General features: G+C 33.4%; 3 protein-coding genes across 4 annotated transcripts in view; all 3 read right to left on the minus strand.

Annotated features, from left to right (window-relative positions):
- LOC115886716 (tyrosine-protein phosphatase non-receptor type 2) overlaps positions 1 to 1,306 on the minus strand; it is a 28,721-nt gene extending 27,415 nt beyond the window's left edge. For both annotated transcript variants that reach the window (XM_030905989.1, XM_030905987.1), the window contains exons 1-2: positions 1,033 to 1,306; positions 340 to 518 (exon numbers count right to left, since the gene is read on the minus strand). In XM_030905989.1, the coding sequence (XP_030761849.1) occupies positions 340 to 518; positions 1,033 to 1,116 (263 nt within the window). In that variant the 5' untranslated portion in view covers positions 1,117 to 1,306. The remainder of the gene's footprint in view (positions 1 to 339; positions 519 to 1,032) is intronic.
- Positions 1,307 to 3,693: 2,387 nt separating this feature from the next.
- Positions 3,694 to 8,757, minus strand: LOC115886673 (peptidoglycan-recognition protein LE-like; the record flags this gene model as incomplete). The annotated part of the gene is made up of 3 exons (XM_030905926.1): positions 3,694 to 3,998; positions 8,234 to 8,260; positions 8,742 to 8,757. Coding segments are annotated over 3 exons (348 nt in total), but the record flags the coding sequence as incomplete, so codon positions are not given.
- A 3,842-nt stretch (positions 8,758 to 12,599) lies between these two features.
- On the minus strand, positions 12,600 to 17,162 carry LOC115886600 (NADH dehydrogenase [ubiquinone] 1 alpha subcomplex subunit 6-like). Its single transcript, XM_030905835.1, has 3 exons — positions 16,995 to 17,162; positions 15,865 to 15,980; positions 12,600 to 12,773 (listed from the first exon to the last, which is right to left on the minus strand). The coding sequence occupies exons 1-3, from the start codon at positions 17,122 to 17,124 to the stop codon at positions 12,645 to 12,647; spliced, it is 375 nt and encodes a 124-aa protein (XP_030761695.1). The 5' UTR covers positions 17,125 to 17,162; the 3' UTR covers positions 12,600 to 12,644.
- Positions 17,163 to 17,457: the final 295 nt, after the last annotated feature.

Consider the following 17,457-nt stretch of genomic DNA (forward strand, 5'->3'; position numbering starts at 1 on the left):
ATTGACACTAAAGTCTATAAACCTGACTAAATATTATTTTGGCAAAAATGTTTAAATTTGTTGTATAATTTAAGATACCGAGCAGCTCTTATTAGATTAAAGCTGCAAAAATTAGTTTAAACCGAATTTTATTATCGCTATGTTGGTCACATTACTCCGTTTTCAGCAAGGTTGTCGTTTATTATTTGACAATTATTATCCTATTGTCGGTCATTATTTTGTATAATATTGTGTTGTTGTTGAATCTTTGTGAGTAATTATAGGTATTAGGTATGTGTAGACATAACTTAAGAACATTTTTAGTTAACCAACAAGAATATTTATGTGTGTGTTTCTTACCTATTAGCTTTCTCAACCTTACATAAATTGGCATTAATATAATCTGTCGATCCTCTTTGAAGTTTGATCCGACTATGGTCATAGGGATGTACATCTCTATATCTATTTAGGATTTTATTTTGTGGTTTCAACGCTTCCGTACACTGTCCCCCTAATTTTAAGCTCTTGGCTCGAATTTTCTAAGAAATAATTAATACAATATAAATCTGTTCGTGGATTTCATGAATGGTGAGAGGATTTATTTATAACGTGGGAAAAACCAAATTCTACAACTGTGTAATTCCTTTAATAACAATAGTGTACAGTTAAAAAAGGTGGTAACGTTTAATTCCAATTAAAAATGATTTAATTCCGATTTAATTAATTGTGAATGTCCGACTTAAGCAATAAATCCTGATTCATAAAATATTTCAAATAGTTTTTAATTAAACTACTTGAAACGTGAATCGTTATCTAGCACAGACTTGATAGGAATCGAGGACTGGTTAAAATATGCAATAGAGACATTTTTCACCAAGATTTTTTCAATTACAAGGCTTCTGAATCATACCTTGTTTTTGCCGTTTATATTGTCAAGTCGGACATTTTTCTTGAATCGAACAATTAAGCCGTATGGAAACGGGTTTGGCGGATGCAAAAGAACAATTATTCGGTGTTCTGGGAAAATATTAAGCTAAATGAAAGCACGTATACCTGATAAAATGCCGGCCAGTCATCGGCGGAGTTCAGTTCCAAGTATTCGGTTTCGATATTGTTCGGTAGCGGTTCGGAAGTCATGTTTCTGGATTGGAAATTGATGAAACTGTCTCGTTTACGTGCAAGTTCACTCGATAATTTACTCTCCCAACATCGCAACGCCACTCAAAATTAATGAAACTTAAACAAAGCTTCCGAGAAACATTCAAACACCATTTTTAAAAAGAGAACGACTAACATTTTTCTGGTGCCGTGAGTTGAACAAGGAGCGACAATGACAGACGTCAAAAATCAAATCAGTTTGGTAAATGGTAAAATTCATATTTTTACTAAATATGAATCAGTGTAGCCAACAGACATTTTATGAAAAAAATATAAACGTTGTTTATACAACTAACAATACACCTTGATTTTATTGTTAGTTGCGTTCTGTCCATTCTGTAAAGGATATATTTTACACGCTAATATGCTGTAAATTATTTATTTATTGTGCATTATATTAGAAAAATCCTCTGAATACTTTTTATTATAATGTTTGACTACCCAAAAGTAATTCAATATAATAAGGAGAGGATCAGCACTGTCTTACACCCTTGAAACTACGCCTCTGGAATACAAATATAATATCAAAAAAAAATATTGAAATTCGAAAACTAGTGCCATTATAGGAATAAAAAATATGCATTTTTTAATATCTTTAATTATATACCTAATACAAATTACAATAATATAAAAAATGTGATTAGTACTTTCAGATCATAAAGTTACTATAATTAGAGTCTAAGTTCACTTAATAGTTAATAATAATAATTGATATTGTAACAGTCATGTCAAGCTAGCATAAGCCTAATATTCTAGCCATAGGCTCAAAACTATAGTCAATATACCCTAAATATAGAGCATTTTTATATAGCTAGAACTATAAACTAGTTGTAATATAATTATTTTTTGTCATTTTTTTAAATGAATATAGCTCACAGAATATAATAATTCTTCTTATATTTAAAAGAAAATATTTATCTCTTAAAAAGGTACCAAAGTTATTTTATAAAATATTGAAAAAGTAATTATAAAAAAAACAAATATTGAAATAGATATATCAGCAAGATTTCTCACGCTATATTATACATACATACGTATCAAAAAAATAGAAATATTATATAGATTTATATATAATTATATGTCCAGTCAATTAGAGAAGTATAATCGGCTCCTAGAAAAGCGGTTTTCCTAAAAACCATTGGCTCTGGAAAATATAATACAATGCTCTGCTTGACAGTTGTTTTATTTATTGATAAATACAGTTCTGAACCCCAGTTCATGCAAATTCTAAAAAACATACATTTTCTGATAGAAATCAAATACAGGGTGGTAAAATAAACTATTTTTGATCCTAACTTGATATGAACATTTCTTTTTAAAGTAAGCGTAACGATTGTTAAAGTTCTGCTATTAAAAAACGGACCACCCTGTAATAGATTTAGTGTTTTTTGCTGGTCCAATAGAAAATTCATACAATTCTAATAAATGTGAAAATCAAATTCGGCGCCTGCACCAAATGATTAATTTCATCAATTGTTATATTTAATTTATACGGCAAGAAGACATTTTTTGAATTTTCATATACAATGGGTGTCCCAATCCCGATATTCCGTAACTACTACGTAATTTTGGAATCGCAATAAGTTCATTGGACCCAATTTAACTCTATAAAAAAGTTTCACTTCGTTTGCTCCAAGAACGGTAAACTAATACGATTGCTCATCCTCATAAGACGTACGTTCGTCTCTTCCCGCGCTTCAGCTGACAGTTGTGACGTCATTGTAGTCCTTGTCATGATAGTGTGTATTATTGGTTGCCTATGGTAAACGAATAAAAATAACAGCTGAGAAATTTTGAGTTAATTATTTTGTCGATTTTAAATGCGAAAAAGGTGTTTTTAAAGTTTTTAGAGCTATAGAGTTTATAAATACGTTCATTTTGTGTTGTGGATTGTGACTAAGTGCTTACTAAGTGCCTACGATATTGTTTATTAATTATTTTAAAGCAAAATATGTAAGTGCTCTAAAAAGAATGCCTGCAAAAGGTTATACTGGGAACTGTTGTTCTTAAAAATGCATTATGCGAATATTTTTTAATACGATTTATACAGTTATTAATTTTCTATCCTGCATACATATAAGGTGTTTAAATAAATAAACTAAACAAGGAATGTTTTGCATACGGCAACCAATAATACACACACTGTCATGACAAGGACTACAATGACGTCACAAAGCGAAGAGTTTTTGCATGCACCTGGCAGACACTTTCGGCTGAATGAGCAGTCCTATTAGGTTAACTGTTCTTGGGGGTGGGGGTCGGCACTTTTCACCCTTCCCGTACTTTTTCCTGATTTTTGTGAAAGTCAAATGTTAAGGTGCTTAACAAAACATAGGTATATAATAATAGCTCCCGTATATAGCGTTCAACGCCTTGGGAGTAGCAAGGTACAGCTTGGCATACTAGAGCCGTTCGGTATACAAGGAAGGTAACGTGGTTAGCACTACGCTTCAACCGCCTATTATTACCTCACGATTGTGAATCCCAAGTACTCATTTAAGGCTGAGTCGACCTAGGTCCATTCCGATCTGGTTCAGTCTTAGTCTTGTTTTGAAGCTAGTCGTCTTCGAAAGAAATCCCCGGTTTCTGCACACTAACTTCTGAATTGAAATTCTTCCACGTTTTAATTTCTTCCGTTAGTTTTTCACCAGGACTCAGAAAAGGTCTGCACTGTGAGTGGGCCAGGAGGTCATAGTCCGGTCGTATAGCTCCGATTTTCACTCCGTGAGCTATGAGATCTTTGCATTTTTTGAGCGACTGGGGTGGGGGTAAGTTGTTCAGGAAGCAGTCAATGAATGCGATGCCGAAAGAGTATTTGTTGTAGCCTTGCGTGTGACTTCCCTCGATAAAGAATCCACGACCTAAAATTGAATTTATCCGTTATTCGTTCATTCAAAACACACTAATATACAAGTCTATTTATTTTCTTTTCTTTTAATTTTACAGGGAGAGTCTTAAAAGTCTATTACGCTGTACTGTTCGGGTCACTTTGAAGAGTCGGTTAAAGCGGGTGTATGTCCGAAGGAAATATATATTATACTAGCCTGTACTAGCGACTTCGTTCGCGTCGAATTAATCATTTGTAATGGTGATGATAAAGCCAAGCAAGAATTTCCATTAACATATAAACTGGATAAAGTTTTCTCACATTTATGTCAGCATGAGAAAAAGCAATATGGTGATATAACTTGGTAATATTTGAGGGGTAGTTTCATCTCGTTGGAATTTGACTTTCGAAAAATCCGTTTGCCAAAAATAAGCTTTTTACGTCAAGCAGTTTATGCAGAATCGTGCCCAAGTAGCAAATTTTATTTTATAAAGGCTGTATAAACAGCTATGTGGTCATTTTTATAGGATACCTCAATTCGTATAACGTGCTATAAGACCGTAATATGATAGCTTTACAACCAAAAAAGGCCCATTTTTATACAACCGTTTAGTAGTATAGAAGTTTTATAAAAAGCGTATACAACTGTTATGCAACTATTTTACACAGCGTTATATAACTATTATAAAACTAGTTTTATTGTGTATTACGTGGTCACATCTAAGAAACAGAACAATAAAAACATTTGATCATTTAGCGAGGTAAAAGAGTATTTTATTTTTTACCGAAGAATATCAGGAGCAAATTATATTTTAAGCGTGTCGTAAAATGAATCTGGAGAATGTGGATTGTTAAAAAGGAGACTTTACTCGACGGTGAAAATGGCGGGTAGAGCCAGAAGGAACAACAAATATGTAATATAAAAAATCATTGGGTTTGAAAAGTAGGGACAATTTTTGTTACGCCGAAAATTTTACTGGTAGATTATAGGTATGTATTTGGCAAAAAATTAAAGCGTTTTAATTTCGATTAAGGTTTACGAATAAATTTAAACAATAAAATAAAATAAAATTTTAAAAATTCTTGTTTTTAATTTAATTAAACAGTTTATTAGTGTATGTGGGAATCTTATCACAAAATAGTTTTCAAAAATAACATTTTACAATTTATTTTGATGTTTTTAATTTTGCTTCATATAATGGCGGCCATAGGCCATACAAAAATTCTGCCTTAAACATGGCGAATTATATTGCAACCATTTTATTATAAATGAATCCCTCAAATAAGTCTTTGTTGTAAAATAAAACGGTATAGGATAAATATCTATCATTACGCAGAAATTCCAGGCACTATAGAACTATTTTTGACATATTGAGATTTGTGACAAATAGATGTTGCCAAATCTCATTTGGTTAGTATTTAAACTAACAAACATGACCAGATTTTCATGGATTCATGCACGCAATGCATTTCATGCATGCCCGACGAGTGAGCGGCAACCTCTAGCTCGGAGATTTTTTGCACATCATAGTTTCACAACGAGATCTATCGATTAAAAATATTTTCAATATGGCGGCACTTCCGGAAATACCGGAAGTTGACAGCAACTTTCTTATTTTAAATGGGTGCCCCTATTTTTTATTATGTACTTAAATTCTCTGTAAAATTTTATGAATTCTGATATTAAATACTCTATATCTAACATTAACCGTTTTTGAGAAAAAAAATATTTAAAATTTTTGAACAAAAAAAACTGCCTGTCAAAAATATGTGTATAGCCGAAATGTCAAATTTAGTGATTACCACAGCCACTGTGCCGTAAGGGGAAAAATGTGGCTATCTATTTCAAAAATTAAATTGTTCGAATGTCATATAATCATGGCCGCAGCTGTCATAGAATTGAGCGATTAAAAAATTATCATAAATCATTTTTTTCAAATGGAAACCCACTTTTTTTATTTCACTAGTGAAAAGGCTTTTCAATTCGTTACTTTTTAACTATACATGTTCCTATACCTAAAATATATCGTTTTCGAGTTATTTAAGATTTAGTTTTAAAGCGTATATTTTTTTTTAATTTTAACTAGTAGCCTGTGACTTTAAACGTTAAGTGATGTAAAACAATAGATTTGGCCATGTCATATTGTGACGCTTTGTTCAAAAAGCAGCATCATTTTCGAGCCAACTTTGCGTTGTTTTTTTTTCGATCATACGGAATTATTAATTAGATCAACTATTAGATATCACTAAAGAGCGAAAATACGAGATATATTTTTATACATACATTTTTTAAATTCTTAAGCAGGCAGTATTTATAGTATAGGAAATTCAAATAATTCGTTTTCTGACAGATGGAAATAAATTGTCTGACCTGATGATTTTTTTTTAGAATTTAGAATGAGTGGGAGGGGGGTTAATCACTGCGACCTTACAGATCCATTGTGTCCCCCTTTCTTGAGTCATAACTCATCATACAGTCCCAGGGCTTTGACAAAAGCCAGTATCTGGGACGGTTTTATAGAGGGTAGTTCTCCATCTCCAATATCAGTCGTACCAAAATTCATGGCACGAATGGTTGTCGTCTCGGCGCACTCAGTGATGAGGTGTACTGGTGTTTCCCCATCTTCCCCACAGAATCTGCATTCGCCGTTTCTTCTTAGTTTCAATCTACTGAGGTGTTCATTGAGGAGACAGTGTCCTGTTAAAAACCCAAAAACCCCGTGACAATCCGAAGATTGTTCTTACTTAAACCCAGGAAGATCTGTGACTTTTCTTGATCATAAGCCCTCAGAAACTTCTTCGAGTGTCTTAGACCGTTGCAAGATTTCCATTCCAGGTTGCGGGTGGAATCTTCCAAGTTCTTGAGTTCCGCCTTGAGTTGGTTACCACTTGGAAAGCAGAACGGTTCTGGTCCAGTTAGTGGAGTGTTCGCTCCTTTCCTAGCTAGATTATTTGGATTTTCATTGCCTTCTATCCCTTGGTGAGCAGGCACCCAGAGTAGGAGGACTTTGTTTTCTTTGCCCAATTTATTCAGCTTCTCTATGCATTCTTTGACCAATTTCGAATTGATTGATACTGAGTTGATCGTTTTTAACGCTGCTTGACTATCAGACAAGATGGCTATTTCTTGTTTCCGATAGTTCCTATCGAAGATAAGTTGTACGCATCTTTCGATAGCGTAGATTTCTGCCTGTAGGATACTAGGGTAAGTGCCCATTGGTTCGGAGTATTTAGCTTTCGGCCCAAACACTCCGATCCCTATTCCCGTATTGGTTTTGGAAGCATCAGTATACCAAGTTATGGTATGGTCTTTTAACTGCTGGGCAAGCGTTTCGCTCTTCCAATCCTTTTTATTGCTCAATACTACATTGAGATGTTTCTCAAAGTTGTACGTTCTTGGCATATCGTCCACTGGGAGTTGCAGGAGTGGTATTTCCTTTATGAGGGTGTTCCAAGCCCCTGATCTGACAATTCTCCCAGTACTAATTCCGTTAGTGACCATTCTAATCATTGTCGCATTGGCATATCTACCAATGACAATGTGCAGTGGTGTTAGATCTAGAATGACCTCCATTGCTGCTGTTGGACAGGTTCTCATGGCTCCTGTGATGCAAACGCATGCTAGTCTCTGGAGTTTGCATAGGTTTAGCCTTGCCGTCCGTTGCTCTAGTTTTGAGTTTTAGACCTGATGATTTTTTAATCACTCAATTCCATGACAGCTACCGCCATTATTATATGACATTCGAACAATTTAATTGTTGAAATAGATAGCCACATGTCTTCTCTTTATGCCACAGTGGCTGTGATAATCATTAAATTTGTCGTTTAGGCTATACCGATTTTTTTAATAGGCAATTTTTTTTCCTCAAAAACGGTTAATGTAAGGTATAGAGTATTTGATATCAGAATTCATAAAATTTTACAGAGAATTTAAGTGTGTAGTAAAAAATGGGGGTACCCATTTAAAATAAGGAAGTTGCTGTCAAACTCCGGTATTTCCGGAAGTGCCGCCATATTGAAACTATTTATAATCGATAGATCTCGTTGTGAAACCGATCTTGATATTGTAGTTATTGTAGTTCTGTAGAAACTTCTAATGCACGCTCTACAGAAACGCTACTTTAGTTTTTTTATTTGCTGGCTGTGTTTACCAGTAGCGTGCCGTGGGCAAAAAGGCGGGGTGGACCAGCTATGTTGAGGGCGCCGGGTACATGCAGAGTAATTCAAATTGCCGGATTCAAGGTGTTCAGATTGTGGTTCATTTTACACGAGAGAGGGTATGGTGAAAAATAATATATATATTAATATTGATATAATAATATTATTGAAATAATAATTTATTTCTTCTTTTTTAACAAGAGACGCATGCAACAAAAGGTAGGTGTATGAATTATATTAGTTGAACGAAAATATAATAAAGGTTTTAGAAGTTTGTTACTTAGAGATGAAAATCTAGAGGAATTTAATTCTCTTCATTTTGTGTTCCAATATTTTGACATATATTGTGTCCCAATATTGGGACACACTAATTACATAACAGCATCTTTAAGCGACTTTCAAAAATTTAGTATTTTTGCATAGTGTCATAAAATACTGTAATTTTACAAAATGGTTTAGAGGTATTTAAAATTGCGTATTTTGCCTGTATTTACCGCTATACTCTGTTTTTTTTTCTCAGGTAAGATTTCGACAGACGATGACAGAAGAAAAGCAGATGACGTCCCATACCAATCTATTTATTTTACTAAAAAAAGTTTCTAATAATTTTTAAGTTATCTATGGATGGGTTTAAATATAAATCCGTCATGCGTCGTGTCTTGTTGTTTTTAACCAGTTTTATTGGTTTATTTAAAAAATGACAGATCGTATTTCAATTTTATTGGTTTGACGGAACGATGAACGACAAACGGACGCCGATGCGTATGAACTCGCCTTTAGATTTTTGTCATTTTTGACGCTTGTCAAAGTCTTGCCAAATTCTAGGTTATAATTTTGTGTCAACTTTTGTTAAATACCCTGCGTTTTGGAATATGATGCATTTTGATTCGTATTATTACGTGTGTTTTGTGTCTTTTGAAGTCAAGTGGAGGAAAAATCGAGTGAAAATTAACTGTAGACCCAGAGCACAGTTTATGGTTAATACTCGCTGCCAGGGCAGAAAGTCTTATACACCAATGAAGTTGCTATCGATAAAGTTTGTATACCATTTCGTCGTAGATAAGTGCATCTTGTATATGGTAGAAGGATCAAACTAAACACATACTAAAAACTGGAGTAGCTGTAAAATATCGATATCACACGATAGGTAAATAATGGATTTTAGTACTGCAGAAAAATAATGTCAAAAGGTACTGGTTTAAAAAAATTAAGATTAAAGTTAATTAATCAACCTTTAAGGTATAAAATTTGGTAGGTGTTATTATTAATAAAATAGTTTGTTTTATTTACCTATGTTGTTTTATTTATTCCTGTGGATTATTACAAATTTGTATTTGTACATAAGTTATATTGATAAATATAATCATAAATGCGGGTAGTTTCATAAAGCTTGAAAGTAAATAATAGTTCATTTTATATATTTTTTGGTATGTAGTGTCTTGTTCTTGTTTGTTTTGTATTAACACATACCGTTTTATTAAATAAAATAACTCGATTACATTTTTTCAGTTTTATACAGTTTTTTTCACAATATTTTGAAGTAATCACTTGTCATCTTGTCAATCAAATTTTAAATATTTCCTGCTCTGCGTTCCAGTTGTACCAACTTATTTCTTTGTAAAATAAAATAAACTACTTTGAAATTAAAATGACAGACACATCTATCACTGTCAAGGATCTTCTCGTTGGACAGACTATATTTATTATAAATTAATAGAATGTAGTTATGATTTAAAATTGATATAAGGGGATTTACTAAATTTATTAACAATAAGTTCTTTGAAATAATCTAAACTTGATTAGCAGTGTTATTGAACATGTAAAATTGAAAGAAAACCGCAAACAGAAGTTATTCATCAAGTGGTTACGAAAAGATATCCCTTGTGTTTTAAGGATAAATTTAATACAATATGACTAAAAGTGACAGTGTTTTTTATCATGCGGTTATCGAGAATTTTATTGAAATAAATTGTTTCCAAGACCTAGACTTAAACTTGTACCAATAAAACTGTGTCTGGTTAAATCTAAAGATGTATTTTATTAAAATCAACATTTTAAACCCTAAAAGTACGATAAGAAACAGAACAAGAAATCAAAATACAAATACAAACAATAAAAAGCTACTACGAAGACACCTACTGAAAGATTTTAAACGCATACTTTATTGATGTGAAAAAATACCAAGACAAGAAATCAAAATACAAACACAAACAATTCGCAATAGAGAGCTACTGACACCTTTTCTTTTTCTCTAGAGCACGGCATTCTGGACAGTGTTGAATGGGTCTCTTCAAACTTTTTTTTGGCCTGGGCTTCCTTTCATGAAACTGTTTCTATCGATTCGCCTGTCATGGATTGTCCGAAGCTGTTTCTCACAAAGAGGGTTTCTTACTTCTTGTCTGCCCAAGAACGCAGATCTGGGAGCACATTCTTGTTGATGTCCCTTAATGTATTTGCGCATATTACAGCATCTTTCGCAGTATCTTGGATATGGAGTTGGTTGTCGAGTGATCAATAGGGGTCTTTGGTTCTTCAGCACAATGTAATCATCTTTCTTCTCCAAGACGTTGTTGGCAAATACTTATTGTATAGTTGCTGATACTGCCATGTATACGTTGGCTTGAAACTCATTTTCGTCAGGTGGTCTGGAGAAACCAGCTGATTGAAGTCTTGTAAAATAAGCCACGCAAGTTGTGGTCATGCAAGTATACTCTGGAGCTCACCACTCTGAATATTCTAGATTCAGTAGAAACTCATGATCAGAACAATTTTAAAGCTCGATAATCTCTTTTATATGTGCTAGTTATATTTTAATAAAACCAAGATTTTAAACGCATACTTTTATTGATGTGAAAAAATACCAGGACAAGAAATCAAAATACAAACACAAACAAGTCACAATAGAGAGCTACTGACACCTTTTCTTTTTCTCTAGAGCACGACACTCTGGACAGTGTTGAATGGGTCTCTTTAAACCTTCTTTTTGGCCTGGGCTTCCTTTCATAAAACGGTTCCTATCGATTCGCCTGTCATGGATTGTCCGAAGCTGTTTCTCACAAAGAGGGTTTCTTCCTTCTTGTCTGCCCAAGAACGCAGATCTGGCAGCACAATCTTGTTGATTTCCCTTAATGTATTTGTGCATATTACAGCATCTTTCGCAGTATCTTGGACATGGAGTTGGTTGTCGAGTGATCAATCGAGGTCTTTGGTTCTTCAGCACGAAGCAATCGCCTTTCTTCTCCAAGACATTGTTGGCAAATCCGTACTCTATAGCCGCTGATACTACCTTGTACACGTTGGCTTGGACGTCATTTTCGTCAGGCGGTCTGGAATAACCAGCTGAGCTAGGTCGTGGAAAACTACGCAAGTTGTGGTCGTGGACGGGTGGTCTGGAGTTGACCACGCTGCCTTCCCGAGACTTGGCGGAAATTTGCGACGAGAACAAGTTCTTCAGCTTGGTGAGGTAGAAAAGCAGGAGATTTTCGTAGTTTTCTGGCGGTTTGTTTACCGGACCGTGGGGGTAGATTTCCCTTCTGGCTGGCGGGGGAGCTACGCGATCAGGTGCGTGCTTGAAATGAACCAGTCTGGTCTTGTCAGCCTTCATTTTTTCATCGCTCGGTGTTCGGGGTGTCATTTTGTATCGGGAATTTGGAATAGAGGTGAAATTTTAAAAAATATTCGCAAGAATTTTGAAGGGATTTAACGAAATGTCAAATAATTGTTATGAAGCTGGCCTACTATCATGTTGGAGAAGTGTCATTCAGGTAAGTTCTACCTGAGAGTTTACCTGGAAGTAAGAATTAATAAAGTTCTTATTTGGCTAATTTTTGTTGTATAATAAGTATTCTTATATTAACATATTAACGAAAAAATGAATAACATATATGTAATATAAATATATACATCAATATTTTGGATAAAAATGCTGAGCTTAAGAGTAGTTTTCCGAAAGCAAGGCCAGATCATTCAACCTCTAAAGAAGGTTTGAAGAGATCCATTCAACATTGTCCAGAGTATTGTGCTCTAGAGAAAAAGAAAAGGTGTCAGTAGGTCTCTATTGTAACTTGTTTGTATTTGTATTTTGATTTTTTGTCCTGGTATTTTTTCACATCAATAAAAGTATGCGTTTAAAATGTTGCTTTTAGTAAAATATAACTATCAAGTAGAAAAGGGTTCATAAAGGGAAGAAGTATTAGGTATTTCTTTATATATATTTATTCCCCATATTTAATAAAATAACTTTTGATGATGGCCCCAGAAAGCCTTAACTGATTTTTGATGTCACCAAAGGACGAAACTAAATAGCTTCTTTGAGAATGTATTTGTAAAATGACCAAGGTAAGTTCAATTATTATTCCTTGGGGTCATTGACATGCAACTCTTCTTAGATAGCAGTGTTGGAAGATAGACAAAGAGTAAGACATGTGCTGCTTTAAAAAGCATTTTGTTGTAAGATGTAGTTGAAAGCAATTAAGAGTCAAAAATAAAAGTAATATTTATTCCATATTAATAATAAAATAAGTTAGTTATGTCCTTCTAGAAACTTTCCAAGGAAACTTGACGGTTTGGATTGTGTCGGGTCGTCAAAATATTTGGCTATTCCTCTTCTGGTAACCCATTTCTCTGAGGCTTCTTTTAAGTTCATTTGTCCCTAAAATTTAATAAAAAATTATCTTGATTTATCTTTGGATTATCAGTATTTATGGATAGTAATTATGGGCGCTGTGCAATTGCCAAGTCATTATAATTATTACAGAAATATAAATGACTAATATTGATACTAACAATTTATAAGAAAATTGTTGAATAGGTGCTTAAAGAGGGACTAAATAAAATACTTTGTTTTAGACTTGGTTTAACATGGGGTCTCACAACTTTTTATAGTGGAAGAATTGTGAGCCATAACCAATTTATATGGAATCACTCTTTATTTCTGACTAAATTACTTGCAAGGATAAAAATTGGTATACAATTTTACGATAAAGCTTTTTGTTTTAAATAAACATGATAATAAAGAATAAACGACTGCTGCGATTTATTTTCTTGTTAATTTTGTGTTCAGTAGTAAAATCACGATTGCCCGGTAATTTTCATTCCATCCAAAAAAAAAAATAAAAAAATGCCATTTGTTGGGTTAACAGATGTTCAGAGGGGAAGAAAAGAATATTTCTAATACGGCTCTCGCCGAACAAGGAATGCTCCAGATAGACGTAGCAGAGATAGTAGGTGTTACCAATACAGCCACGGTACGTACTATGTACGTACCTGTTACGTAATGTTGGGACGAACGTCAGGTCCCTGGTACGTACAAGTGTACGGGCCAAACATTTTTTTTTTCAAGCGGTCAACTCAAATTAAAAATAAAAACCATAAAACAAATTTAAAGGGCGTAAATGTTGTATAATAAAATACAACTAATAATATAAAATAAAAATAATACTAATAGATGGTACGTTACTAATGGTAATAGCCAACTTTGATCTGGGCGCTGCAAATGGACAAATGTTGTATAGCAACAAAAGTCTTGTATGGCTACCGAGATGACCTACCTACAATTAAAGAAAAAAACATGGTGTGAGCAACAATGTTACCAGTTATTATTAAAATAAAGTGAATTTAAAATTAAACAGGTACTTGAATGATTTATCAATAATCCAACTTAAAAATACAAGTTTAAATAAAATAATAAAATGCCACACAGGCTAGACACACAGACTATTAAAAAAAACATGCCACACAAGCTATCAAATGCCACACAGGCTAAAAAAATGCCACACAGGCTATCAAAGTGCCACACAGGCTAAAAAAATGCCACACAGGCTATCAAAGTGCCACACAGGCTAAAAAAATGCCACACAGGCTAAAAAATACACAAGTTAATAGTCAAACTACACTACGGGGCTAACTACTCTTCAAGTCTAATTACGCTACGGGACTAACTACTTGTCAAGGCTAATACGCTACAGGACGAACTACTCTTCAAGTCTAACTACGCTACACAGGGTCACTACGCCCCAAAGGCTAACTGTAGAAAATAATAAAGCTAAACATAATTCATTCAAGCTCAATTTGATAATACAAATACAGAAATATATTCTTATCTTCTATTAAAGTCACTTAGACAGAATATAAATAAATCACTGTAAAGAAATACTTCAATATTATCATCTGAAAATCATATTTTCTTAATATTCAATCAAGATTAATTTGATAATATTAATACACAAATATATTCTTATCTTCTGTTAAAGTCACATAGCCAAATTATAAATAACTCACTATAAAGAAATACTTCAATATTATCATCTGCAAATTATCTTTTCTTTATATTCAATCAAATATCTTAAAATTTATCTGAGATTCAGAAATATAATATATCTCAATAAAAACAATAAACAGTAACCAACTAGTTGCTCAGTGAGATAAAATAAACTCACCTTAATTAAACTTCTTATTCGGCACGGCAATGGAACTCAGAACTACCACAAAACCTTAATTAAACCTCAGAAACTTTAATAGTTTTAATTTAATAAGCGCGTACCACTTCTTTCTCTGACGCTGTCTAATACTGTTTTAGACGGCGATACTGTATTGAATGTTATCTGAAACCTTTTTGAAAAGTGCAGGTAGCATGAATTTTGGGCTTGTTTTTGTTTACATTCGAAATTCCATTGCGCTCCGGCTTTTGCAATGTCTGTTTTTTATTACGTCAGATAAAGAAAACGTAGCATAGAAAAATAGAGTTCTTACACAAGTACGTACATGTACGTACTATGTACGTACTAGGGACGTACATTTTCCAACGCTATGTACGTCCCCGTACGTCCCTGGGATGTGGTAAAGTACGTACTATGTACGTCGCATGTACGTACATTCCAGGTACGTACATTTTATGTTTTGTTCCGGACCAAAACTGGACGTAAAATGATCGAAAGTACGTACAATGTACGTACTATGGACCTACAATGTACGTCTATGGACGTACATTTTTCAACGACGTATACGACCTAGGAATTTAATTAGAAATAATTCAATGGAAGTCAGCTTAAAATATTTATTAATATAAAAACTCAGGTACAGAGTCATCCCTTATGTCTTGATACACCCGTGAGTCTGGCTTCGGTCCGGCAAATACACCCTTAGCGCACTCTGTCTTTTATTGGATGTTGATAGATATTTTATTTTTTTATTCTCGAACTGCTTCTAACTAAAAAATACAAAAAGAAAACTAAGTATTCAAATATCTAATTCTTGCCTGTTTTGAAAAAATTGAATCAGCCGATTCTCAATCATTCGAGGTTGTGACTGTGCTAGGTGAAATAGTCTATATATATATATAATACACTTTAACTTACCTTGAAACAAGGAGCAACACAGGCAACGACAAAAGAAAACAAGGTGGAAGCCAAAATAATAAAGCACTAAATAGGCAAATTTCTGAAATGACAACTTCGTTTGATAGTTATCTTTTACCTTGAATGGTGCTCATAAGTAAATACAGGGCCATAAGAAAGGAGAGATATTTAAAAAGAACGAAGTAAAGTTATTCTTTTGAATGTGTGTTTTAGTGCTCTTCAAAAAAAAAATAATGGTGGTGGTAAATAGAATTATTCTCTAAAATAATTAGGGAAGCCAATAATTGACCACATTAAAATTTACATGGGATTTCCTATGTACCGCTCGACGATGCAACACCCGGTATGATCTAGGCTAAAAACGGACATATCAAACTTATACTATACCTTTATGACCAGCATATCAATAATCCTTATATCATTAATATGGCCATATTTAGTAAACTCTTCTCTTAATTTTGCCTTACACATTTTCTCAGTCATTTCTACATCAAAATGCTGAACTAAAATTTAACAAAAAATAATATAGTGCGCGGCAGAGAAAATTTTTAAACAGGTACAATTTTTACCTAATTTTTATTTTTTAAAAATAGAGTTCCTTAGGTACTACAGAAAGAATTTGAGACTTGAATTCTTATAAACGAGTATGTAGAATATTTTTGTATAGGTATAGTATGCTCTTTCTTATAATATACTTTGTGTTTATAGTCTAAGAGCCAGCAAGTTTTCGAGAAAGCATTTTAAGACGTCTGGCTCTTTGATATATCTTTTACTATGCTCTCTGGAACAGCATGCGGCCCGTCTGGCTGCCGATACCCGGTGCGTTCACTACTACTGCGCATCGAAAGAAGATCCTATATTTGTTTTTAATTTAGTCTATAAATTCTACTATTAAATATAAATCGAACATGTTTCCATAGCGCAGTGCGTAGAGTTTCCGACTAAAAAGTTAAATAAATAAAAATAATAAATTAAAAAAAAGTAATAAAAAAACTAAATAAGTTATCAAAAGGTGTCGGACCGAGGATTTAGAGTTCGAATCCCGGGTCAGGGCAAACACTTTTTTATTTTATTTTCGATTATATTCTGATAGTAAAGTATTAAATAATTCTGGTAACTTAAAAAAACAAATATTTAATACTTTACTATTAGAATATAAACGAAAATAAAATAAAAAAGTCTTTGCCCTGACCCGGATTCGAACTCTGAATCATCGGTTCGTGGTCGGAAACTCTACGCACTGCGCTATGGAAACATGTTCGATTTATATTCAATCCTAGAATTTAAAGGACTAATAAAAATATAGGATCTTCTTTCAATGCTCAGTAGGGAACACAACGTTTACCGGCAGCCAGACGGGCCGCATGCTGTTCTAGAGAGCATAGTAAAAGATATATCAAAGAGTCACGTCTTAAAATACTTGTTTTCCGACGTTATTTTCTCTCGTACTATATAGTACACTCTTTCTTATAATATGCTTTGTGTTTATATTATGTATAAAATATAATCATACGTACTAATATATGGTATCTGTCTGTACCAGGCTTTATACAAACTTATGACTCTTCGTCTGGCTTCGTAGCGATGTAAAGAAAGTATGGGCCTTACTTCTTTGAGTATTTTTTTCGCAGTTTCGTTAGATGACATTTTTGACAAATGTTTATTTGAAAACTAATGAACTTTGACCAAAGACTTTGACAAATATAATTTGTACGCCATCTTATCTCAGAGAAATAATATTCATAGACAACCACTACCATTACCGTACAAAATAAAGATACCCAAGATATACCGGGCGTTTCATCGTCGAGCGGGATATAGGAAATCCCATGCAAATTTTAATCGGGTCAATTATTGGCTTCCCTTCTTATGGCCCTGTATTTACTTATGAGCACCAGTCAAGGTAAAAGGTAACTGTCAAATGAAGTTGTCATTTCAGAAATTTATCTATTTAGTGCTTTATTATTATTATTAAAAACT

Source organism: Sitophilus oryzae, unplaced genomic scaffold, assembly GCF_002938485.1.
Source record: "Sitophilus oryzae breed Bouriz unplaced genomic scaffold, Soryzae_2.0 scaffold_494_pilon_pilon, whole genome shotgun sequence".
Classification (NCBI taxonomy): domain Eukaryota; kingdom Metazoa; phylum Arthropoda; class Insecta; order Coleoptera; family Curculionidae; genus Sitophilus; species Sitophilus oryzae.